At 34.7% G+C, this 25,017-nt stretch overlaps 2 protein-coding genes and 1 long non-coding RNA gene across 7 annotated transcripts; 1 reads left to right on the forward strand and 2 right to left on the reverse strand.

The window, feature by feature from the left end:
- On the forward strand, positions 1–24,945 carry lili (LMBR1-like protein lilipod). 4 transcript variants are annotated; one of them, XM_088226359.1, is made up of 10 exons: positions 1–546; positions 651–915; positions 3,452–3,679; positions 5,730–5,798; positions 12,355–12,507; positions 13,076–13,212; positions 13,870–14,031; positions 14,658–14,880; positions 15,626–15,782; positions 21,822–23,468. In XM_088226359.1, the coding sequence occupies exons 1-10, from the start codon at positions 484–486 to the stop codon at positions 21,958–21,960; spliced, it is 1,596 nt and encodes a 531-aa protein (XP_088082485.1). In that variant the 5' UTR covers positions 1–483; the 3' UTR covers positions 21,961–23,468. The 4 variants fall into 4 exon arrangements, with proteins under 4 accessions (XP_088082485.1, XP_088082486.1, XP_088082487.1 ...); XM_088226360.1 differs by lacking the exon at positions 21,822–23,468 and adding an exon at positions 24,683–24,945 and having other exon boundaries at positions 45–546; XM_088226361.1 differs by lacking the exon at positions 21,822–23,468 and having other exon boundaries at positions 45–546; positions 15,626–15,894.
- On the reverse strand, positions 3,613–4,971 carry LOC148281658 (uncharacterized). 2 transcript variants are annotated; one of them, XR_015822308.1, is made up of 2 exons: positions 4,843–4,971; positions 3,613–3,772 (listed from the first exon to the last, which is right to left on the reverse strand). It is a non-coding gene; the product is annotated as an uncharacterized LOC148281658 (long non-coding RNA). The 2 variants fall into 2 exon arrangements; XR_015822307.1 differs by lacking the exon at positions 4,843–4,971 and adding an exon at positions 4,638–4,777.
- Positions 7,168–10,624, reverse strand: LOC148281659 (tetratricopeptide repeat protein 12-like). Its single transcript, XM_088226363.1, has 3 exons — positions 10,286–10,624; positions 8,038–8,283; positions 7,168–7,481 (listed from the first exon to the last, which is right to left on the reverse strand). The coding sequence occupies exons 1-3, from the start codon at positions 10,523–10,525 to the stop codon at positions 7,284–7,286; spliced, it is 684 nt and encodes a 227-aa protein (XP_088082489.1). The 5' UTR covers positions 10,526–10,624; the 3' UTR covers positions 7,168–7,283.
- Positions 24,946–25,017: the final 72 nt, after the last annotated feature.

Below are 25,017 nucleotides of genomic sequence, written 5' to 3' on the forward strand. Positions count from 1 at the left end.
AATAGTAAATTTGTGAATAGCGAAAAGCTAACAAGAGAACATTTATGAACATGAACAAAGAGTCTGAGAGTTCGTGGTTTTAGTTTTTATCATTTTATTTTTAATTTTCCGTCAGTTTTTATTTTACAGTGAGAAAAGCGGTTCGAACTTTTGTTAAAATTTAGATAGTGTAAATATAAGTTTTTTGTTAAGCATCCTTATAATATTATGAGCACTAAGTTATATTTCCAATGCTCACACTCATCGCGTAGTAAATTGTGTGTCAGATAAAATTCAAAGTTAGATATTTTTGTATGCGTTAATTCTCGATATCGGCATATAGCATTGACGCAGCATGATGTGGTATTTATATTTACCGTTGTTTTCTTTCGATGACTTCGGGAATGTGTTTTAAATTCGACAGTTTGTGCTAGAAAAATGTACTTTAATATAGTGGGGAAAATATGTGTTGATCATTTAGTAAACAGGTGAAAATAACTGACAATGGAAGACGAAGAAGCTGATTTACGAGAGCAGATATTCCATAACAATGTCAGAGAGCAGATCGTAAGTCATTCGCTAGTCGATTGGTCATCTGTTTTCTATTTTATTTGATAGTAGATCAATAGAATCTGTATTAAAGCTGTCCTTTTGTACGGTTCTGTTTGTAGATTTTTCTACTTCTATTCATAATGCTGTACCTCGGTTCGTACGCACTCATCGAGAAGTTCAGGAGGCGAGATCACGAAGACTGCTACTCGACGGATGAGGATGAGATAACGGTGTACAGAATAAGTTTATGGCTCTGCACCTTCTCTCTCGCCATAGCGGTGGGATCGGCTCTCCTGTTGCCCATCTCCATCATCAGCAACGAAGTCCTTCTCATCTATCCGGACAGTTACTACGTCAAGTGGCTCAACAGTTCGCTGATCCAAGGTGCGCATTAGTCATAAATAGAATATCGAACCTCCGACCGAGGGCTCGAGAGCCCGTGTACGCTCAGTAGATGGACCGCGCACAAGTTCTTGCGGTTCCCACTGACCGATGTGCGAGTACCGTACACTACTACGTCCATACAATATGTATATTGAAATTGCTCTAATTATGCTCACGGTTGAGTGGACGCTGACTTTTTGAGGATGAGTCCCCATCCCGGGCTCGAGCCGAACCGATGAGTGGAATCTATTGTACATATGTATTTACTTATTGTTTTACTCTATTTATTATATACGCCGAGAGGGCTTTTACATGACAGGTATAGAATTACAATTCAAGCGTTTCATAATACAGCATGTCAATATGTAGGTACTTATCTAATAAACAGAATTTATTTTACTAGAAAAAATCAGGAAGTAAACATAATAAATTGGAGTTTGCGGAGATGTTAAATCGATAAAGAGTTTTATTATTTTATAGATTAAAAATAATACTCGAGTTTTGTTTTATATTTTAACAGGACAACAAAATAATATGCCTGATTGGACGTAGTATGCCGTTTTACACTCTTATTTTACTATTTATCTTACTTTACAACTAAAAAAAAATATTAAATAAAGACCCTTCGAGTGGACACTTTAGAATTGTATATCCCTTTGCGACCACTTTCATATGAACCTTTCACCAACACAATGTCAAAAGTGGGCAAACGTGGGATTGTCAATTTATTCATAAACTGCGCGATCATAGGGGTACCTTTTCCAAAAATGTAAGCTTTCAGGCATAGAATTAAGAATAGTCCAGAAGGAGCGTAGAATCATATTTTAATACATCGGACTGTGTCCGAAAATCCCCCCACTATGCCCCACTTTCGCCGCGCGCATTCGTGATGTCGCCGCGTAATGTTGCACGATGGGAAAAAATAGAATCACAGCACAAATGTAAGGTAAAAAAAGCAATCTGTCAATTTCTCTAAAATTTTATTGTGCATGCGGAAATATTGATCGACACAACAGAGTAGATAAATAAAGGGTCATTTAATAAGAGTAATTGAATTAATGAACTTTAAGCTTAAAATATAAAACAAATTTTATTTTACATAAAACGGATATTTTTATATCATGTTAAATAATATTTGATGTTTGAAAGATAATGTCGGTCAAATGTCCACCACAGAGTTCTTTAATCCGAGGTTCAATTTTCATTAGTTCTCTCATTAGATGAGCAAAGTAGGGTAAAAAAAATTACTTCCCTGGCAACACTAACGAAATGTCCATTTTATTTCTTCGACAATCTGACAGATGGAAAAATAATTCAATTTTTAAGTAATGCATTTGCTACTTACACATTCATTTGTTAATTGCACATGAAATGTGATCTCATCCTGTTTCTTTAAGATCCTGGCAGTACACGGCATAGTTAAATTCAAATCAGGAGTTGCGTACTGAGCTACATCTACAAAGAAACTAATGGGTAAAACGTAAACCTACTCATTTATGAGTGGTTTAGTCGCCTTCTGTTTGATGTGCGTATGCGGTTTCTGGACTATTCTAATTCTAAGCTTTCAGGATTTAAAAGATATTTTTTCATCGCCGGTGGATGGAAAGGTTTAGTGGGGTAAACAATAGAAATTTAAAAAAAAACTTCTGCCGATTGCAGTGGGAATGAATCGGTATTGAATACTAATAATTTTGTTTGTATTCATGTCAACTTTATTCATGTGTCCATCTTACATAATATTAAATGTCCTTAACAAGTTATGTAAATCCTAGAGCTATTATAAAATCCTTAAGGTTTTATAGAAACTAAGATAATCAATCTGTATATATGAATACATATGTATACATATGTACAGTGGGTTCGAATGTTTAATAACCTTATGTTAATGTGTCAGTGCCTGCCGGTGACCCGAGTAAACATACAAATTTCATTTGTGTTAGTAAAGCACGCTAAAATATTTTATATATTGAATCTTGCAATAGGACTCACATTAACATACTCTCATGTGTGCTCTAATAATAACAAGCATACATTCCATTTATATAATATTTTTTTACTGCCTTATGTAAAATTTTATTTTGTGACTTCACCTTTTTTTTTAGTGGGAGTCTGATTTTTACCTATTCTCTGGTAATGTGATCACGTTCATGTTATTAAACATTAAAATGCACTGTACCATACTGTGGTCGCGGACGCACGGATCAGAGGTCCGAGGTTCTCTCTACAATAAAAACACAACGCAAATATATATATATATTTTTTTTTTATAAAAGAATTAGTTAGAAATATTAGCGTTCTTATAATTTACCCAAATATTTCAATTTTGTTGGCCATTTTCAACGAGTTGTAAAAAACTCACTGTTAGAAAATGGATATCAAGTTGGGGTAGAGATGGGTTTAAACCTCGGGCCTCTGGCCCGTGAGTCAATTTTTAAAATAAATAAAATCTGCAGTTATCTGACTGGCTTTATTTTTATTACTCTCATTTATAGGAAAGTGTTTTTATGAAAAATAGTAATAATTTGTTACGTTCCAGGGTTGTGGAATCATATATTTTTGTTTTCGAATGTGTCTCTGTTCATCCTGCTCCCGTTTGCCTACCTCTTCACCGAGTCCTCTGGCTTCTTCGGTTACCGCTCCGGGGTGATGTCGCGCGCGTACGAAACATTTACAGTCCTCGGCCTGTTGGCCGTCGTTGTAATGGGCCTCACGTACATCATATCGGCATTTGTTGACAAAAACAAATCCGGAAAGGAAGCGCTGAGTAAGTACTTGTATGAATTACAGTGCAATTATATGCTTTGTACAAATGTATATGTCCACACGGTGTATTGTGCCTTCTTATCCTGTACTTTTACTGCGGAAAAAAATATTAACAATATTTGTATACCCTTATTATACATGCCGTCGCTGGGAATTCATCACCGTGTAACTCATATTTGACCGTTTGAGAAGAGATACATTAAAATGTTTTTTTTTATGTGTGTTTAATAAAATTATGGATTTTTTTAATCATTTAGGTAAATCTTAGTTTACAATTATGTATTCTTTTAAAGTGAAGTTTGTATAAAATTGACACTTCTTTAAAAAAAGACATTAAATAATCATAATTATTTTGTAATTCAGTTTTTTTTATTTAAGTCATTATAATAGAGCAAGTATTCCACTCATCCCACTACACCGAAGTATCTAGGTGCGGCAATGTCCAGCCATAGTTATTTTAGTAAAATGTGATAGTGAAAAAATTAATGACCCCCCTTTAAAAGTTTTTTGCCGATATATTTAAAAAAAACTATTTTCGTATAACAACGGCTGGTCACTCGAGCCCGGGACACGTTGTATTTTGATCGGTGATTAATAAAAAAAACTAGAAATACAACGAGTGGTGTTTAAAAATATTCACAAAAAATGCAATAGTTTGCTTTCAAAATATCTGTATAACAATTGAACTAACGCTGTTACGCTAATGTAATTTCTCTCTTAAGATATTGAAACTAGAGGTTGTAAATTCCCATAAATGTTGTACTTACAAACTTTTCAAAGCGAGATAATTTTATAAGTCAATAATGACAGATATTCCTTAAATTGAATTACAGAAACAATAGCTTAAGCAAATACCGTGGAAATATGGCGGATCCACTGACTTTTGCATGGGGCATGTTTTATCTATAATGGGAAAGTTCAGTACTACGAGACATAGGATATAAAAAATGTTTTCTTACGTTCCGTAAAAATTAGACCATTTAATTGCAAAGCGAAGTTTCTCAAAAATGTATGAAAAAAATCATAAAAATGAACTAAGATTATGACAGTAGTGTGTGTAGTATGACGTCACGAGTTCTTGTGAATCAACCGATGATTGATTCACGAGTGTCGTGATAGATTTCCGGTTTACGGGAAGCCAATTCACCAATCAGTAGAACTTACCGTAGAGAACTTGCGACGTCACGGGTGGATTAATTGCAAAACTTAAAAAAATCATAGCGCTGATAATATGATACATAAAAATATTTTGGCTTAGTCTGTTAACAAATAAAAAAACCACTGAACTTCCTCATTCCATTAATCTACTGTAGATACTACACACACTACTGTCATAATCTTATGTTGACAGAATTCTACGTGTCTTATTTTCTTGTCTCGAAATGTGGGACGAAATGTACAAATAAATATGCTTAATTTATATAAGAATAAACTTGAAAATATTGCGTGTCAATTTGTCCATGGTAATGATTCTTGTTAACTGATAATATCAAACACTAACTCAATACTCGGCACATATTTATACATTTCTTTGCTTAATCAGTTCAAAATGTTTATTAGTAAATACACACTTCAGCTCGTATATGTGACGTACACAGCACACAGCTCTTACGTGTATGAAAATTCTTTCTAGGGACTGAGAATTCCATAAAAAATATGAATTTCGAATTATCGTTGTTTTACTGCAAATACATATATTTATATCATCGTAATTTTTTGACCACAACAGGCCACAAAAGCCAATTATCACCGGGAGTGAGGCAAGTGCCTCAGCTGTCGGGCCATGGAACACGAATCGGCTGGAATTACAAGTTCATATATCTAACTGCTTATGTTTGTAGATAAATATATTTTTTACCATCATTAGCCGGTTTAAGCGGGCCATCTATACACTCGTGTTTGGAACGCGTCGATCGATAATCTGAGTGGATTTTGGATTTCCTTTAAATAATTAGTGGACTTTTCCACCCCTGCCCCTTTAGTAAATATGTATTGCTTTAATAAATATCTCAGTTTTATTTGTTTACTAATTAACCAAAGTACTTTTTCAGATTTGTGGAGCTACTATCTTCCATTTCTGTACTCCTGCATATCATTTATTGGAGTTCTCATGTTACTAGGTGAGTACTATATACATATTTCCATTTAAACAAACATGTTTTTTTAATAATTTTCTTTATTATGAATCGTATCAGTGGTGTTTATCTAAATTTGGAACTTTTACAACAAAAGGGAGATATTGAAATGCCAAGTCCGTTATCTGAAGGATTATGTATTACAATACCAATAAATGTTATCTGTTATCATATATTAAGAAATTGGACTATGTCAGGTTCATTTCATATCTCTTGCTCCCAATTCGATACTCGAACTTTCCAGTAATATTCAATAAGCTCTGATAATGAAGACCACCTTACTTCGGCTATAATTATTTTTGTTTGTGAAAATGTACTCGCTTAATTTTCCTTTTACATTCATATAAGTACATGTGTTATATAGATGTGTACATTTATGTTAAATAAATTATAAATAATGGGCATTTTGTGATATCGTTAAATAATGTATATCGACATTTTGCAGACTGAGGAATAGCAAACGATCGAGGTACACTACCATTGTGAATATGAAAAATTTCGAGAGCTTTATAAATAGAATTTTCACTCTGGAAAAGTTTTGCATTCGCTCCATTCTTGGTGTGTACTGTACATTTGTACTTCATACAAAAATGGATGGACGGTATAAATAAATAATGTGGGTAACGGTACATTGTCCGCCTAATGTCAACACTGAACAGGTTTCGTCACCACTTGCTGACAATTTACATATATCCACGTCATTGTTAACCTCGTTTTGTAAACAAACACAGAACTTGTCAACACGTGAAATGTGTACCTATATGAAACGCATCATATTTGGAAACTAAATTATAAAATAATACTTTTCCTACGAGTAAATGTGTACTTAGTTTATTGACTTGTCCACAAATTTGTAACCTTTGTAATAAATTGAGTTTTTCTACTGACGTTTCTTGGCGGAACTGCCTCGATGTCGGTCACGATGAAACCCGATCACTGGTAAAAATTATAAATAAAAGTCGAATAACAAACTAAGTATTTTTATTATTATAATTGTTGTCTTTTGAAACAATAACATTTTGTTTTCTTTGTGCCACTTTAATCGGTAAAAATGACTATTAATTTATTGAATGTAAATAATACGATAATGAATTAAATGGCAAATTGCAACTGCGTACATTGTTTCAAACTTGTGTAAAATATTATAAATTCCATTCCTCCATTTCATTCAACGTGTTTTTATCCAAAGAATTAAAAATTAGTTTGGATGTAATCTCATTCTAATTTATTTATATTTTTAGTGTGTATTGAAATGTATATCCGTGTTATATTCTCTTTAGAGAGTAAACATATGTGTAATAATAATACATGGTTTTCTTAATTAAATTAAAATAAATTAAAAACGCATCTCTCATAGCTTTGCTCATTTATTGTTTCTTGTAATGAATAACTTGCGGGAAGTGCAACTGAGAACAAATATACTTATTGATTTGCGAAATACTGACAGATTAAAAACCACACTCGGATAACTCAATCAGAGTCTTCTTCCGATTCCTCCAGGAATTGCGCTATAAGCTGGGAGTGCTGGGGAAAGTGTTCCAGCAAGTCTCGGTAGCTCTCCTCGTATTGTGATGTCTTTCCTATCCCTCTATATGCCCTCACTTTATACAGGAGCGCTTTAAAACTCTTTTCATTTAATTTAAGCGCCTGTTCACAGTCCCAAACAACCTGTTTATATTAGTGAGTTAGCGATATTAGTTGATGATTATAAAAATACACTGCAAATATCTATTATTTAAATGTATACGAATATAATGTATGTTGCATTACTAGCAAATTATGTTGGCTGAAAGATCTGTACAGGCAAAATACATTATAATGCAAGTTTTTATGCTCGGGTAGTTTTAAGGCAGTAAATTTGATTGAAATGTTTATCGTATTTATAACGATGGAATATTTTCAAACATATTCTCTTTACTCTATGGTAAATTATTACTTTTCAATTACCGAGTTTCGTATGCGGATCTTCACTCGTTACTTTCTTTAAATAAAATACAGCTAGTTTTAAAACCAATTGAATGATAAAAGTAAATATTGTTTTGGTAACAAACAAATTTGATCCTGAGTTGACTGCTTTATCCAAAAATACTGTCGCTGTTATTTGCAATACTTCGCTTAAAACGATAAACAATCTTTGATCTTTTAGTGAGATGAGGAGTTCAAACCACAATTCCCTAAATATTCGGATATACTCACGGAGAATAGAGATAACTTTGTGTTTTACCTTTTGAAAACTTCCCAAGTGCAGCAATGTCAGCGCCCTGTTTGTATACAGTAGACAACTGTCCCGAACTTGTTCGATGGCCTTATCGTAGCAAGTCAAGGCCAGTTCGTAATCTCCTCTTCTAAAAGCTTTGGCCGCCCTTGCCTTAAAAGTGTCAGCTTTTTCACGTCGGATTTTCCTGTCTTGAAATCGATTTTCCGCATCACGGCTCACTTCCTTCATGAAAGACTCCGGATCCATTTCATTCTGTGGCGATAAAATACAAGTTTTTCTAAAAAAGACCAAGAAATATCTGAAAGCTGCCATTTGCCCAAATTCTAACAATACTGTTAGTATACCGAGTACTTTAAGCAAATTATCTGTCAAAAAGTACATTGCCTGGAGTTTTAGTTAAGGATACTGTTTTTACTCTCCTTAACCACGGGTATTTACCTGCTTGGTGAGAATGATATGGCTCATTCAATATGTGAGTGAACATTACCGAGGGCCTTATAAACCTGGTATAAGTGGTAGAAATTTCTACCACTATGCCTTGGCATAACTTTATACCAGGTTTATGCACGCAGCATACTATAGGTAGAATACTGTTCCATAATTTGGGACCCTTCTGAATCAAACCACACCCTTGAAATAGAGAAGGTTCAAAAGCGATTTTTGCAATACTTCTATCTTAAAGAAAATAATAACTATCCATTCTTGTATCCATCATTATTATCATTTTGGCGGCCTCCGTGGTGTAGTGGTCAAGACGCTTGATTCACGCACGGAAGGTTCCGGGTTCGATTCCCGGTGAGAACACAAAAATTAAAATGTGATTTTTCTCAATCCTGGATGCTCTGTGATGTAATTCACCACTGTAATTAGGCCTCCTGGCCTGTTGTGGTGCAAAAAAAAAATGTAATCATTATTTGTATATGATCATTATCTCCAGTCACAATAAATCTTCAGGTCGCAGTGACGTCAGGAGCTTGCATAGCACTGACCCCCACCTCTAAGAATAATCCATAATTATTTCTAGCAGGGATGCTGGATTGCAAAACCCTCGAATCTCATCTTCAAATTTTTCTCGGTAAACATTTCTATAAGCTGATTTCTGGATGTATATATAATCCAAATATACTGAAAGAGATCAGTTTGTATGTTCCCAATAACTATACTAGAGCGAAATCTCATGCACCCAGAAGCCGTACAAATGCAAGTCAGAATTCACCCAGTAATAGAGCTCTTTGCTTGCTGAATACGGTTTCTGCGGATCACTTTAAAAAGCAAGACTGTGCGGGTGACCATAATGGCGAAGATCAACTCAATGGCATTTATAATTGTGTGTGTTTACATTCCCCCATGAGCTCATATTAACGTCTACACGGACCACTGTGAGGATATGGAAGACTTGAAACCTTAGTTTCCCATTGCGACTTATTTTATTTTTGGGGATTACAATCTCCCTCACACTCATATTTCTAACCCAACCCATTTTCCGGTCTCCTCCACTCCCGAAGCCCGAACTCTTCTAGATCTTTAAGTGGACTTAACTTTCTAAATCTTAAACAATCTAATCAAATTACAAACCTCAACAATAGAATCTTAGATCTTGTAATTTCTAATACGTCTTATCTTAAAATTTAAAAATCTAACGACCGCCATTAGTACCTGACGACCCCCATCACCCCCTCTTCTGACTGAAATTCCTCTTGGATTTGATGCCACTTTAAGTAACCCGGAAACAGTTTGTGTCGACTATAAAACCGGTGGCTATAGCAGCATTTGTACATATGTTTATCCGAAATCAACTGGTCCACCTTTGATAGAAGCACAAATATTAATGAGTCAGTTAGTTTATTTCATTCTATCGTGAACAATACGATTGAAGATTGAGAATTTGAAAAAAAGTAGTCGAGGCACATTCGTATCCTACATGGTTCAACCGCAATTTGAAACAACTGGTGTGGGAAAAGAAGAAAGCCCACAGTGAATATAAGGCGAGCGGCTCTCATGGAGACTTCATTGTTTTCTCGAACTTAAGAAAGCAATGTAAACTCTCATCCAAAGAGCTTACTTCAATTATATCTCGGGTGTTGAGGCTTTGCTTCAGTCAAATCCCAAAGTATTTTGGAAATACCGGAGTAAAATGAATAAAAACTGTGGGTACCCGGAGTCAATGCACCTTGCTTATTTATGGCCCAAGGCGAAATCTACACATCATATCATATATCATACTAATTATTTACTATTATTACGTTTGACTTACGGAATCTGCAGGTTTATCTTTTTTGTGGCACGCAACTTTATTTATAATTGTTCTGTCACTTTTGACCTTCAAATCCACTCCTAGGTCAGGTTGCCTCGAGCCCCCTTCAGCCAGGCACCGGTCGGCCAATACTTGGCCCCTCTGGGAAATATCCTTATCTTCTGAAGAAAGCTGAGACACTATTTGAGATATCTCGGTAACTCTGTGCATGAAATTATTCCATTCCTCGTTGCATTCCATGGCCGGATCTTCGAGAGTTTTATTAATTTATAGTATGCGACTCACTATGTCTGACCGTATGAAAATATGTCTCTGTAGATTGTTATTCTGAAAATGTAAATGGATTCTGTTGTCACGGAAACGCAGAAAAAATATTGATTTCAAAACATTGTTCGGCAACTGGAGGGAAATTTAAATCATTAACACAAAATTGATTTATTTTTAAAAAAATAATGCGATCTCTTAGACGAATGTGTGGGAAATCAATGTATGACAGGGTTATGAACTACGAAATCAGGCGAGAGTGTAAAACTGAGTCGTGTATAATTCATAAGATTAAGAAAGAGTCTCTGAAATGGTTTGGTCATGTAGAACGAATGGACGACGAAAGAATAGTAAAACAAGTATATATAGGACGACCAAGGAAGACCGATTTTTAAAAATGTATTGAATTTAATATTATGTTAGTGTTACCAAAAATCCAATAAAAATAAATAAATGGGTAGAAATTATAAGAAATCTAAGGAAAGAATCTGATTGAGATCCACCAAAAACAAATGCTGTTTGTCAACATTCAAAAACAAACTTATTTTATGCACAAAAAAACAACATCTTTCCATTTTTTTGCAAATGCATTCTCCTCGAATGCAACCCTGGTAGATCGACAAATGAAACATTAATGCTCCTAACTTCTTTTTTACATATTCGATTGAAGATTTGAATATCTACGAACACGTACAGCCCAAAGATCTATATTTCTCTGAAAACTTTTAGGAGTTTAGGAGGAGTCACGTACGGTGACGTCACGCGTACAGAGGAATTATATATATAAAGATATAAAAGTCAGCGCATGCTTTAACCTTCGATGTGAATTTCTACATTTTTTCTTCTTCCCTTTTCTAATTTTGTATTTTTTAAACTGCTTTGTTTAAGTTTGTATTTTATGACACGTCTTCTTTCTAAATAAGAGTCTGACCCTTTTCTTCTCTCGAGTATTTCAAAAATGTTTATATTGATTTTCATTATTTTTTTTCCCAAAATTCTGTGTTTTGTTTAGGATTTATATTTTTGTACACAAATATCATTTGCGTATTTACAAAAAAACCATCCCACCGTTTCCTCCTAGCCAGAGAGGATAGAATGCCACACCGCTCTGTCTTTGCGTACAGATCTCGCTTCCTCTACATTCATACATCTTTTTATGTGTGTTTCCATATGTCCATCTTTGAGTATTTGTAGGATATGTCTTTCTCGTTTTCTGTAGGAAATAGTTCCACTCTTAATTATTCGTGTGGCCCTCGCTTTGTCGATCTATCGATTATTTATAAAAACCTTATTAGTAAACTTATAAACGTTTCTCGGGATTAATTTAGGAGGAACTCCGTCGTCACGGAACATTGATTAAAGTACGTTCATACAAATGTCGAAGAAAATCTACTCTCAGAACAGCGTTCGTTTCCTGAAACGTAATATATCCCTGGATAAGGAAAACTCGTCTCTGCCCAAACACTAGGTTCGGAGATCGCGCTTTCGCCGTAGCCGGCCCCTTTGCCTGGATCGATTGCCTTCACACTCGCGAATTATTGACAGTTAAGATCTCGACTGAAATTGAACTTCTTTCGTTTATCGTTCCCTCAAGTTTAAAATCAGCCAGTTTAATATGTAGCGTTGGCTTAGTTAGAAATATAACCGCACAACTGTAAAGCGCCTGGAGGTTTTCACAAAAATGGCGCTAAAAATTAGCCAAATATTTTTATTATACATATCTACGGTATACACAAACATGCGTATATTTATTCAAATCACTGTATTATATTTAATATGAGACATTTTCTCCATTTTGTTTTCAGTTTGTACGCCGCTCGGTTTTGTAAAACTATTCAGTGTGGTGGGGCAGGTTCTCGTGAAGCCGCAGTTTCTGAGGGACCTGAATGAAGAGTTCTTCACTTATTCCCTGGAAGAGGAGACAGTTCGAAGGCGGCTGAAGCACGCACAGGCTACAGGTACGACGTTCGTATGAACCGGAGGATGGCAGTACACCTATCACCGTGCGAGTTTTATTGGGAAGCTCGTACCCGGATGGAACAGTTATTGCTGTAATTTGAGTTCAATTCTGAACTCTCAACATTTACTTGGCGCAGTTTGTGTTTACCGACACGGTGAATCGGGTTGTCGTCCCGTGGTGTTATTGTGGAATCTGGATCAGATGTCTGAAATTACCACTTTCTACAACAACAAACAAACAAACCATCACGCCGTTTCCCCGTAGGGAGGGGTAGGCAGAGAGGATAGAACGCCATAACACTCTATCTTGGCATACAGACCTCGCTTCCTCTACATTCATACATCTTCTCATGCACGCACGCCGATTATTACCACTTTCTACACATAGTTATTTATGTCTAACTAAAAATGGAAACGGACGTATTGTGAAAAACACTTTATTAATAGATTCCGCAATAATTGGATTGACCACACTTTTCTTGTCACTGTCAACTGTCAACGCTGTTCGGTGTTGTTCTGTAGTAAATAGAAAGGTACATATTTCGTGACCAATCCATTATCCAACAGGTGAGGGGTACATGTCCCCCCCTCCGATGGGTCCCCCCCCTCCCGCAGGCGAGGATCCCGCTCTGCTCCGCCTCAGGAACGGGGCGCTCCGGGCTGGTCTCCTGGAGCGAGTGGAGCTGCTGCAGACCAGGAGAGAGGTAAACCAGCTTCGTAATATTGGTTCGGTAGTGTGCAGCTTTAAATATAACTTTCTAATATCTGTCAATGCCTAAAATGCAAATTCCCAACATTGGAATTGGCTCGATGATATATCATATTTCCTCGATCATAAGACGCCATCGATTATGAGACGCATCATTATTTTAATAAAAAAATAGACCAAAAAAATACCTAAAAAATAAAAACTTTATTGTAAACAAAGTCAGACAATCAAAATAAAGGGATTGAAAAATTGGGATATTATTTATGTACTGCACTGAAATTTCTTCAGATTTGGTGTCAGTTTTTTTTTGTATCACTTTTTGACAAGTCATTGCAATGTCTGCGTCTTCCCACAAAATGTCATCGAATATTCGTTTTACTTATGTCCCGCAGATCTGTTTCCGTGCTTATTTTCATCATTTCAATGAAGCATCGTAGTGTAGTCTTCTTGTCAGCATTTTAAACGGTAATTAGGGTCAACTTTTGTTTACAATTTTACGAGACGGAATCTTGTAAGACGCCATCGTTTGAACAAAAAACATGCTTCTTGTAATCGAGGAATTACGGTATAAAGTTTATTATTATCGAGTTAATATAATACCCACAAGATGACGGGCTCTGTAATAACATAAACTATTGTCTCCACCGAGCAGATAGTGGACCGACAGCGCCGCACTTCAGCCCTGAGAAGAAATGTGGTGTACCCGTTGGCCGTATTGTTGTTACTCCTGTTGACCGGTATCGCAGTTCTCATGGTATTGCAGAACACATTGGAGCTCCTCGTCGGCTTCAAGGCTCTTCCTCTCTCGACCACTGTGAGTATTACTGCAGTATTCAATGTTATTCTATCTCCTATCATATCGCAGCCGAATTGTCTGATAATTAATTAGGTCAAGTTAGATTAGTTGTATTCCTATTCAACCTATCCTATCCTATCCTAACTTTTCCTCACATAACCTAACATATTATATTGTTATTTGAGCTGATGAGCGCACATAATAATACGTTTATGCGTGTTCTATTTCGAGATTTAAAAGAAAACACATCAATATATTGTTCCGTGGGTATTACACGCACCATTAGGTCTTTGGGTATTTTCTTCTTAATAATAAGGTAATACTCGTTGGGTACATTTATAGTCATATTTCTTCTCCCAGTAGTATTGAGTGGATGTCCGTTAAAATGAATAGTCTTTTCGCTACTTGTTATACCGCGCACAAGTTGCACGTTGAATTTCAAAGAAACAGTTTTTTCACTACTGGTTTTGTTGGTCTTCGCAAAACCAGTGAAGATCCTTGGATCTTGATGGACAGTGGACTAAATACATATTAGATTATGCATATGCTGAGATTATTTAGGACCCATAGCGCATGCCTGCAACTCGGGCTACACAATAATAATAAGATAGATGTACGGCTCAGTTAAGCTTAACCTGTTGCAGCAATTCACTCTCGGCATCAGCTCCCTGTCTCGTCTGGGGCCGTGGGGCGCCGCCCTTCAGGGGGTAGTGCTCTTGTACCTGTACGCTGCCTCCTGTACCGGGCTGTACGCCGGAGCCTTGCCCCCGCCTCGCACCGCCCGCACTCCCCTTCCGCTGCTCATCGCCAACTGCGCCCTCCTTCTGGTGCTCAGCTCCGCCCTTCCTCTGCTTGCCAAGATACTAGGTACTGCTCGACGTAACATTTTGAAAAAAATTAGATATATTTGCATTTTACGATTTACCCAAATATTTCAATTTAGGCCATTTTCGTAATATAATACTTCAAGGGCGCTTTACAATGTGATTTCATAGATAAATAAATTTAATTGGAACTTTTGAATTTGTAATTAATGTAAAACAATTTATTTTCCTACGGATTTATTCAAATGATTCACTCTCACAGCCTCGCGCCTCTCCTGGGAGTAATTATTAACTCACTATTAGAAAATGGGAAACAAGTTGGGGTAGAGTGTGGTTCGAATCTCGGACGCTGATCCGCGAGGTAGCGTGATCATTTCCGATTCTTACAGAACAGTCTGTGTGTGAAATAGAAACGGAACCCCGGACGAGTGTTTTCCATTTGATGGCTGCTCTCAGGTAAATCCTGAAAAAGAAAATTTAATGGAGTCAAGTCCACCTCATAGCGAAGTGTTTGGCGTGTTCGCCTACCATTTTTGAGGTCCTAGGTTTGATTCCCGGCAGAGTGGACGTGAAATATTCATTTTAAAGGTTGTTTAAACTGCAATATTTCATTGCCGGACTGGCACCCGAAGCGTAAGACTGATCACCTTACCTTCATGTGACAGATGATGGAAATATCTCATGCACCACCGGGTGCGTAAATGGAGTGATGAAGATTAAAATGATTAGTTTGTGAGAGACTTTTCGAAAGGATTATATTCTTGTGATGGGTGCCTTTAAATTTACAGGTGTTACAAATTTTGATTTGCTCGGCGACTTTGGCAAAATCGAGTGGCTGGGAAACTTCAAGCTGGTGCTCCTGTATAACTTGGTGTTTGCGGCGGCCGCCACCTTGTGTCTCGTCAACAAGTTCACGGCCACCGTACGTCGGGAGCTCTACAATAGGTTAGTGGAAAACGTCAATATCCTCTCCGACTGCGTGACATTCCTCAACTGAGGGGACTAATTCTAACAATCACGCTTCAAATGTGTCTGTGAAAACTCATTCTTCGAAAAATTCTGTGTTTTATTTAGTACAGACCGCTCGTGTTGTTTATTAATATGGTATCATTTATTTTTTCAGCGTTTACTTTGTGGAAAAACATTTTGAATTTATTTAAAATAAAACACTTTGTAATTTTTACCACATAACAGTTTAATATTGTATAATAACACTATTATTTTTACACCTGCGGTCTGATTCGTTTCAAAGCGATAACACACCGATCTAAGCCAGCTCGGTTTCAGCCGTGCGATGTCAGTTTTATTTGGACACGCATATTTTCGTCGTCATATTATAGTGAAGATAGGAACCACACTAGTTACATCTTAAAAGGAAAATGAACATCACATTTTCTCGTTTAATAAAAGCATATAGTATATTAATTAATAATTATGATTGACGGATAAAACAATAATTACATATATTATTATGCTTACCTATGACAACTTTTCTTTTTAAAATGCTTCAAACGAATACAATACAATAAACAAACTATCCCGAGTAATTCTGACAGTTCAGCATCGTTAAAAGCGACAGTGCAGCCAACTTAACCATACTTAAACTCCCAATATTAACACGAAGCGGTAAAACAGCACCGTCTGAGTTATTACCTACTCAGAATGCGAAGAGTGTTAATATTGGGCTTTGCGGTAACTTTTCAACACGAGCTCGCATTAAATAATTCAGAATATCTGAAACTAGTAGTGTTATTATACATTAAACTAAATTACAAAGTGTTTTATTTTCAATAAATATAAAATATAGTGATAAAAATAATTATTCAAATTCAAACATATGTGTTAAACAATTTATAAATGAAGTATGCACAATGCACATAGACTGTTGCTATTAGAGCGCACATAAGAATGAAATAAAATAAAATAATAAGATAAACTCCCTTCTCCTTCTCCTTCTCCTTCTCCTTCTCCTTCTCCACCATCATCTCGCAGTGAATTTCACAAGCAACACTGCAGTACGGCATGTTACAACATTGCACCGACTTAATCAAAACCAGCACGCAGTGGTCGGTACTTTGTAATAAATATGCCACTATTTCTCCAATGTCGCATATAACCAATCACGCCTTTTTAAATATAGGGTTGGTATAATCAAATTATTAAGATTATTATTTTTATTTTGTGGTTTTTAAATAATCACGTTCCATAAGACTGACAATTTAATTTTTAGCGTTGCCGCAGTCATTCCATTTTATCTTAATAAAAATGTATTTTATTCATCAATATGTACACTTCGGCTGTCCGGTATCTGGTATCTGGTATTCCGGTCAATTGTGCTCCCGAAATAATATTATTTGCTCAAAATTTGTTACAGTTTTTTACTATTTAACATTTATTATATCGATTCATCACTCATTTTATTTAGTATTTGAAAATGAAATATTCAAAACCGGTGTTCTGATAGCAGTGTCCTATGCACTATTACTATTATTGCGCACTTTTATATTTGGCTGACTGTAGTCATGTATGGCGCTAAATGGTATTAAAGGTGCGTTGGGAATATGTCCATTTTATAAAATCTTTATTGCTTCTTTCGTACGCTTCAGAGAAGGTTTGCCACACAACTAATGGTTCCTATTGAGCTGCCACGCATTGCGTCAACACGCACAACTTATAAAGTAGTCACCTTGTTATTTTTACAAAAGAGTATTATGAATCTTTTTGTTCTCGTGACTGCGGCTGTAACTGGAAACATCAGCGCAGATGTAAACTGTGTGCCTCGAGTTAAGTTCACAGTGTTATAACACATACATGTGTATGTAGTAATTTATCTGTACATTACATATTATGTACATAAAGTTTCTATGAAAGCAAAGATTGTAACTGCTTAATCAATTTTGGGAGTCGATATGTTTATGGAACGAAGACAAAGGAAGAACCATTACCGGCCTATCTTGCGCTAGTAATGTGTTGAATATATTAGTATGTCAAACAACATTCCATTTAAAATAAATCAAAGTGTCCCAATTAGTTTCTGCTTAGTACAATTGATTGGCCCGTCATTGGAAAAACAAACATTTTCAAGTAAATGGCTAGTCTGGAACTGAACTGGTCTATGTAACATTTTTGGCAAAATCGAGTATGAGCATTATTGAACTTAAAAAAATCATTTCTATACCAGCAAAAATGGCTTATAATATTACAATATGTTATTTCTGCACCCAAATGTTTATTACACTCAAAATTACTAATACCCTTAAAAATTTGTATGCTTTATTCATTTTATGTCATTCTAACGTTTTATTTGTCATCTTTTGGTGCTTATTGTTTCAATATCAAATCTTTTTTAATACAGTCTTAGGTTAACTACTAAGCTAATATAACATGTTCAGAAAGTGAGTGTACTAGATTTTGATTTTTTTTTTAGAAAGTGTATTTGAAAAAAAATTACAGGATATTGTTGATTCACTTGTTGACTATTTTTCCACATAATCGCCATCGAACGATGCATGCGGTGAGTCGTGGCACAAGCTTCTCTATGCCCTCCTCGAATAACTCTCCCGCCAGCTCCTTCCACCACTTCGGAACCTCTTTCTGCAAATTTAATTCCAACCATGTGTGCCTCGAGGGAGGTGAAAATAAACATGATAATCCGAAGTCGCCGAGTCAGGTTAATACGGGGAGTGGTTCAAAACATCCCAACCTAAGACTGAGGCTAAGACCTGAATTTACTGTGAGATATGCCCTATTGTCATTAGTTGTCATGTACTTCACGTGTATAAAGTATTACACAAATTATAATCAGATAGTAATTTATTATTATTATCCTGTAATCTCTCGTCAGTTTACGTATGTTACAAAATAATGTTCATTTCTTTTAATTTTGCAATACAGTATGTAACTTCATTTGCATAATCCTTCTAGATTAAAATTATTTACACTTTTGAAGTAAAATGTAATATTTTTCAACTTTCCCACCAAATTATGTAGTGAATTTATAACATACTATGTAGTTAATATGCGAGTGCCTTAAATTGTTCACACTTCACCCGAGATCTACTAATATATACCGACATAATATTATATGGATCCATTCTAAACACAAAAATATGATTTCATTGTAAAAGACATTTTTTAAATCTCTTTGTTATTGACATTACAATAAATTATTGTTAAATGTTTAAGTTTCCGCACACTTTCCATTACGTATTTCTTTATTTTTCCTTAAGGTGTTGCTGCACGGTGTTTTGATCTCATTGTTCACTAATATTTGCAACACTACCACAGGAACATAAAAGTTACTCTTAAGTTTGACGTCACTTCAAAATGTGTTCAATGTTTTATAATATATGAGGTGTGTTCAGAAAATAATGGGAATTTTTAAATTTCGCGGGTTTGGAGAGTCTGATTGTTATTTTTTTTTTTAAATATGTTGGTATACATGCCCCTGAAGTATGCTTTTCAGCTGTATTCATTGTGTTCGACGTGCTCGGCGATTTTCATCTTGGCAAACCAAAATGCCTCCACTAGGACAATTCAGCCTTAGGTTCGACATCATATCCGTAAACCCATGTTTCGTCACCTGTTACAACATGTTTCAGTAATTCTGCATCGTCGTTGACTTCATTTAGTGACACCTGAGCAACTTCCATTCGCCTCTGTTTTGGTTTGAAATTCAAAAATTTTTTAACAAATTTTGCTGCCACGCGTTTCATACCCAAAACATTTGAAAAAGTTTCATGGCATGAGCCAATTGATTTGCCAACATCATCAGCGACTTCTCTGATTGTGATTCGGCGATCGTTCATAACCATTTCATTAACTTTTTCCACGTTTTCATCTGTTGCTGGGGCGTCTGGGCCGTTTGTCATCTTCAAAGTCTTCACGGCCATTTTGGAATTGCTTTACGAATAGTAACTCGTAAACTTTTGTTTTACTCATAGCAGACATTCACTATATAGGCCTTTGTTAACATTTCACACACTTTATTTAATTTTTCACACAAAATTTTATACAAATTTTTTGATCCATTTTTTTTAACAAATGAAAATTGCCATGCTCATAAAAACACGTCTGTAACCTTAGCGGCTGCCACAGGCAAAGTAAACAATGAATACAGTTGAACATTTTAGCATACTTCGGGGGCATGTGTATACATAATAAAAAAAATATTGACAATCGGGACTCCCCGAACCCGTGATATTAAAAAATTCCCATTATTTTCTGAACACACGCATACGCGTATATGACTACCAAAAGAACATCTGTAATTCCATTTCCTAAATCCCGTTTTCTAATTACTCTACTGTTTGAATCATTGCTTTGTTTTAGTACTTCATGTGTGCTAGTTTAGTACAATTAGTGACAGACCTCCTAAAAAAATTGAGTTGATAGTTGTTTTATACCCTGAATTGTGTACTCGTGTCCAATGTTGGAAGGTGTTCCCGAATATTGCGAGTGCGATATGAAATAAACTCTATTAGCGCGTGTCGCATCAATTTTAGGAAGATGGTTGAATTCCTTATTACAGTAATAAATTTTACCTTTCTCTAGTCTTTCATAAATTCTATATATTTTGCATTGTAAAATTAGTACTTTAGTACCACTTGCTTTTACATTTTATGCACTATAAAAGTTGAATATGTGATGTCAAATTATATAAGAGTTTATTAACATTGTTTGCATCACACATTATGAATTATATACATTTATAGATTCTGTCTATTTAAATAAAGTAATTTTACTTCGCCTTTGCTTAGAAATAGATATTCTAAATTATATAACCTGTGATAAATAGTATAGATTTATGTGGACGAAGGCTAATATTGAATAAAGGTTACAAAATAATATGACATCTTTTTAAAAAATGTTTAATATATACATATAAGTATACCATGAAACAATGGTGTCTTCTTTAATCATTTAGATTGCCAAGACACCATTGCTATTTAAGCAATTTAATGTTTTTTTTTTGTTTTTTTTAATGTTTGTACTCTTAATTTTGTTGTATGTCTTATTTATTTTGAAGTGATATTTGTTTTGAAAATACAGTAGAAAAGTTCAGTAAAGCATTTATAATGTAAAAAGAAAGGTTGATGAGATTGTGATCTGCGGTGTAATATGTAAATAGATTGTATCTGTATATTGCAGTCGGGAAATCTACCACTGAATGTGTGGTACGTGGCATATTTGTAGTGGATTTAAGTTTGAAGTGATGGTTATTTCAATTAAATGTTTGTTTTTTGCATACTCGAAAGTGTTCAAACCAATGTGTCATTTGAATCTACATTGTAACTTTAAGAAATATGGTATTATTTATTTCTATAGTTTTAGTCTAATTCCTTTGTAAGTTACTTTTGTTTTTGTATGTATTTGAAAATGAGACAAATAAAATGTGATGTAAAATCCATACATAAGGATGTTCATCAATAATTTACTAATGTTTCCTCTTCACACCCCCTTCACACACCTAACCTTACCAAATAATAGGGTATTATCACTGACAATTTCCTTCGGTTACTCACTCCCCTATAAATAAGATCAATTGATAATTTACTATAAACGTATTAAAACTGCTATCGTAGAAGTTGGAGTTTTGCGACCGTCCTGCATTTTGCAACCACGATAATACCCTATTATTACGCATATAGTGATGTAGCGCATAAAATGACCTCGAGATAACTCGAAAACTACAAACCTCGCCAAAATATTATGATCGGTAAATTGTTTAGTACAGCTATAAAATAAATATATTTCAATATGAGGATCGAATTAAATTCAAATCATAAAATATGTCGTATAACATACTTTTAAAGTATTTTATAAAATTGCATAGCTGTGATCATAATTAGTGGCGAGGGATGTATTCGCTTTGCATGTCGAATTCTCACGCCTGCAGCTTATTCAATTTGAATAATAACACTCAATAATTACTGCGCTGAGTTTTTTCATCATGGAGTACTTATTTACCTTCTTTTTTACTAGATTCAAGAGTCTGGTGGACTTTTTTTATTCCAAAGATGGAGTCAATAGAAACAAGCGAGCATCATCCTCTAAACCCAGAGTTATGTTTCAAGTTTCTCCGGACAGAACAGTGCCAACAGGCGGTTGGAAGAACGAATAACTTTTGTCGTCGAAAAATTAGTCAAAGTGAAATAAAGACATTAATACGTATTCTATTTATGTATATAAAAGAAATATTGAAAATTATATCCCCACTTGCATTTTGAATGACGTCTACAGATATTATGAAAGTCTGAATAAATTTTTCTTCCAGTCTATTCGATCTCGTACATAAATTATTGGTATTCTTCTATAATTTAATTTTACTTTTTCAAAATATAATACACTTAAGGAATTTAATCATTTATGTTTAACGGGTACTCTTGATAATTTGACTATTAAATTTGTTAATAAATCGGACAACTAGAGGATATTGTTAGCATTTCTATCAAACTGAGAGTGAAAGTTATCCAGTCCAGTTCGGGTTTCCAGAAGCTTCTCGGATCCTAAGATGTTTTTTAAACCGTTTCGGTCGCAAGTAAAGTATTATATCTTATGACAATCAATCAACAATTACAAATCATCTTTGATCCACAAATGTTTGCAGTTTTGATTTGGCTATTCTATTATTGAGATGCTAACTACCGAGTCCAGTACTGACCGGATCATTATATTATTCGAGCAAAGCGAATTCCGAGGTCACTACAAATTTTGAAAATATCAAATAAGACAAGTGCTATAGAATATTATTACTATATATATATATACTGGTACAAGTATTCGCATATTTTTTGCTTTAGATTTGACTTTATATACACTAGTATGTTAAGACTCTATGGAGTTCGATAGGTGAGGAAGGTCCCTCCCTTCAGATTGAAATAAATTATCAATTCAATCTACTTCTATTTGAAATTGACAATATCTTTAGACTTATAATGTGAAAGCCAGGGAAATTGATCTGCCAAAGGGACTTTAATGTTATGATTTCTTTATCTGCACCTAATGATGCGTAGGGCACTGTATTGGCACTCAAATCTGATGAACCCGGTCAGTCTTAACGCTTTCCACGCCAGTTCAGGGACAAGAGCATATTGAAGTACGAAAATGAAAAAAAGTGCTTCTCGGGAATCGTAAATATATTATTACTATTGATTTAACTTTCATCTTTACGGTTGTTGTAATTCTTTCAGTAGAACAGAATTGGGAAATAAATATTAATAACCCAGTTTGTTATTTTAAAACGTTATACGTTATTTTAATCATTGAGGATTCTCAGCCATCTTAAATAATAACCTAGAAGTTTCGTATTTGTGCAAGTCCCCTGTGGTCAAATGGTAAGTGCATTTGCCTACCATGCAAGAGGTCTCGGGTTCGATTTCCGGCATGGCTGATATGAAGTAAGACATACCTTTGTGTAGGAAAATATCAACATACTCTTCGGTCGGTGTTCTGATGCACTGCGCTGGCCCTATGCATCATTAGGTGCGGAATGGGACTGATGATATAATATGTACCTATTTAAATTTTTAATAAATCATCCATTTTATGTAAATCATTTGTTTGTATTCATATTATGTATATTATTGGTAAAAAACTATTTTTTCTGTAAAATAAATATACTTTAATCAGTAATGATGTTCATATTTTGTGTAATTTTATTACTTATTAATATACATATGCCATAGAATTAAAAATAGTCCAGAAGGAACGTAGAATCATATTTGAATACATCGGACTGTGTCCAATAATTCCCCCACTTAGACACACTTTCGCCGCGTGCATACGTTAAGTCGCCGGGTAATGTTGCTTGATGGGAAAAAAAATCATAACACAAATTTAAGGTAAAAAAAAAGCAATCTGTTAATTTCTCCAAAATTTTATTGTGCACGCGGAAACATTGATAAATAAAGGGTCATTTAATAAGAGACACAACACGGCATAGTTGAATTCAAATCAGGAGTTGGGTACTGAGCGACGTCTACAAAAAACTAATGGGGCAAAACGTAAACCTACTCATTTATGAGTAGTTGAGTTGCCTCCTGTTTGATGTGCGTATGCGGTTTCTGGACTATTCTTAATTCTATGACATATGCATAATATTTCAAGAAATCATTAACATTGCTTCTAGAACCTTATCTGGTTTCCTCTTAGCCATTTATTTATGTCTTCCTATATGGGAGTAAGACATAAATAAATAAGGATAATAAATTCCCCATATGGGGAAGTAAATACTTACAAAAACAAACTTCAGTTGTTTATCACAGAGTATGTCATAATAAGTTATAACAAATCATGTTTTTTTGAAAATGAAGTTTCAAATAATATGTTAAAATTATTTTGAATTTACACCTTAGGTAAAATTAACATGCAACTCGTGTAACATTACAACAGCAACAGCAAAACAATTATACAAAGTTTTAGAAGAAGGAAACAAAAATAATTGTGTTTTCTTATACAAAGGTGTTTTTTTTACTATAGGTACATATTGTTCAAAATGTATCTTTTTTAATGTTGAGTAGGTTACAAAAAATATTATCATAATAATTAATGTGCCGAAACAAAATCAAATAATTCTAGGTTTAAATAGTGTTACAATTTTAAATATATGTTGTGACATTTAAAAGAAAATCAATGGTGTATTTTATTATCGGCGGGTGTAAAGAAAGTGAAGCTTTCGGTCATGTACTTTATATAGCAAATCATTTGTCAATCATGTTACCAAATTTCAACTACACAACATTAGCAATCAACACTGAGGAATGGGAGGTGCCTTTACTTCTTGAATTTTTCAATAATAAAATATTAAATATTGTGCTTACATTATAAAATGATCTACTTTTAAGGAATGGCTGGCAAACACCAATAAAGAAAGAACCTGGTTACATTTGGGATCCCCGATCATTTGGAAGCATATTCCTCATGGGCGTGGAAAGGATTTTTATATCGGAGGTATAACAGAATTTTGGGAGTACGTATTCGAGTATTACAACATTTCTTCAAACCTACCCGAAACAGACTTACGGAAGTTGGTGAAGGATTATGCCCAATTCGATCGTTACCAGTGATGAATTTGTGTGGTAATTCTAGATGGCTTTTAATAAAACTCATTCATATTTTTAGGTTTTTTTTATTGTTATTTTCATTAAATGAAGTTAGATATGAAAAATATATTGAAAAT

The sequence above is a fragment of the Micrasema longulum genome, unplaced genomic scaffold, assembly GCF_059751315.1.
Source record: "Micrasema longulum isolate JH-2025_06_02 unplaced genomic scaffold, ASM5975131v1 h1tg000426l, whole genome shotgun sequence".
Taxonomy (NCBI): Eukaryota; Metazoa; Arthropoda; class Insecta; order Trichoptera; family Brachycentridae; genus Micrasema; species Micrasema longulum.

Bases quoted from the DNA above. Each gene is read 5' to 3' on its own strand.
- lili (XM_088226359.1), top strand. From the start codon at position 484: ATGGAAGACGAAGAAGCTGATTTACGAGAGCAGATATTCCATAACAAT. The intron at 3,680-5,729 runs GTAAGTACTTGT...GTACTTTTTCAG, and splicing joins ATCCGGAAAGGAAGCGCTGA to ATTTGTGGAGCTACTATCTT. The intron at 14,881-15,625 runs GTACTGCTCGAC...TTAAATTTACAG, and splicing joins TCTGCTTGCCAAGATACTAG to GTGTTACAAATTTTGATTTG.
- LOC148281659 (XM_088226363.1), bottom strand. From the start codon at position 10,525: ATGGAATGCAACGAGGAATGGAATAATTTCATGCACAGAGTTACCGAG. The intron at 8,284-10,285 runs GTAAGTCAAACG...TTATCGCCACAG, and splicing joins AAGATAAACCTGCAGATTCC to AATGAAATGGATCCGGAGTC. The intron at 7,482-8,037 runs GTAAAACACAAA...TAATATAAACAG, and splicing joins ACTTGGGAAGTTTTCAAAAG to GTTGTTTGGGACTGTGAACA.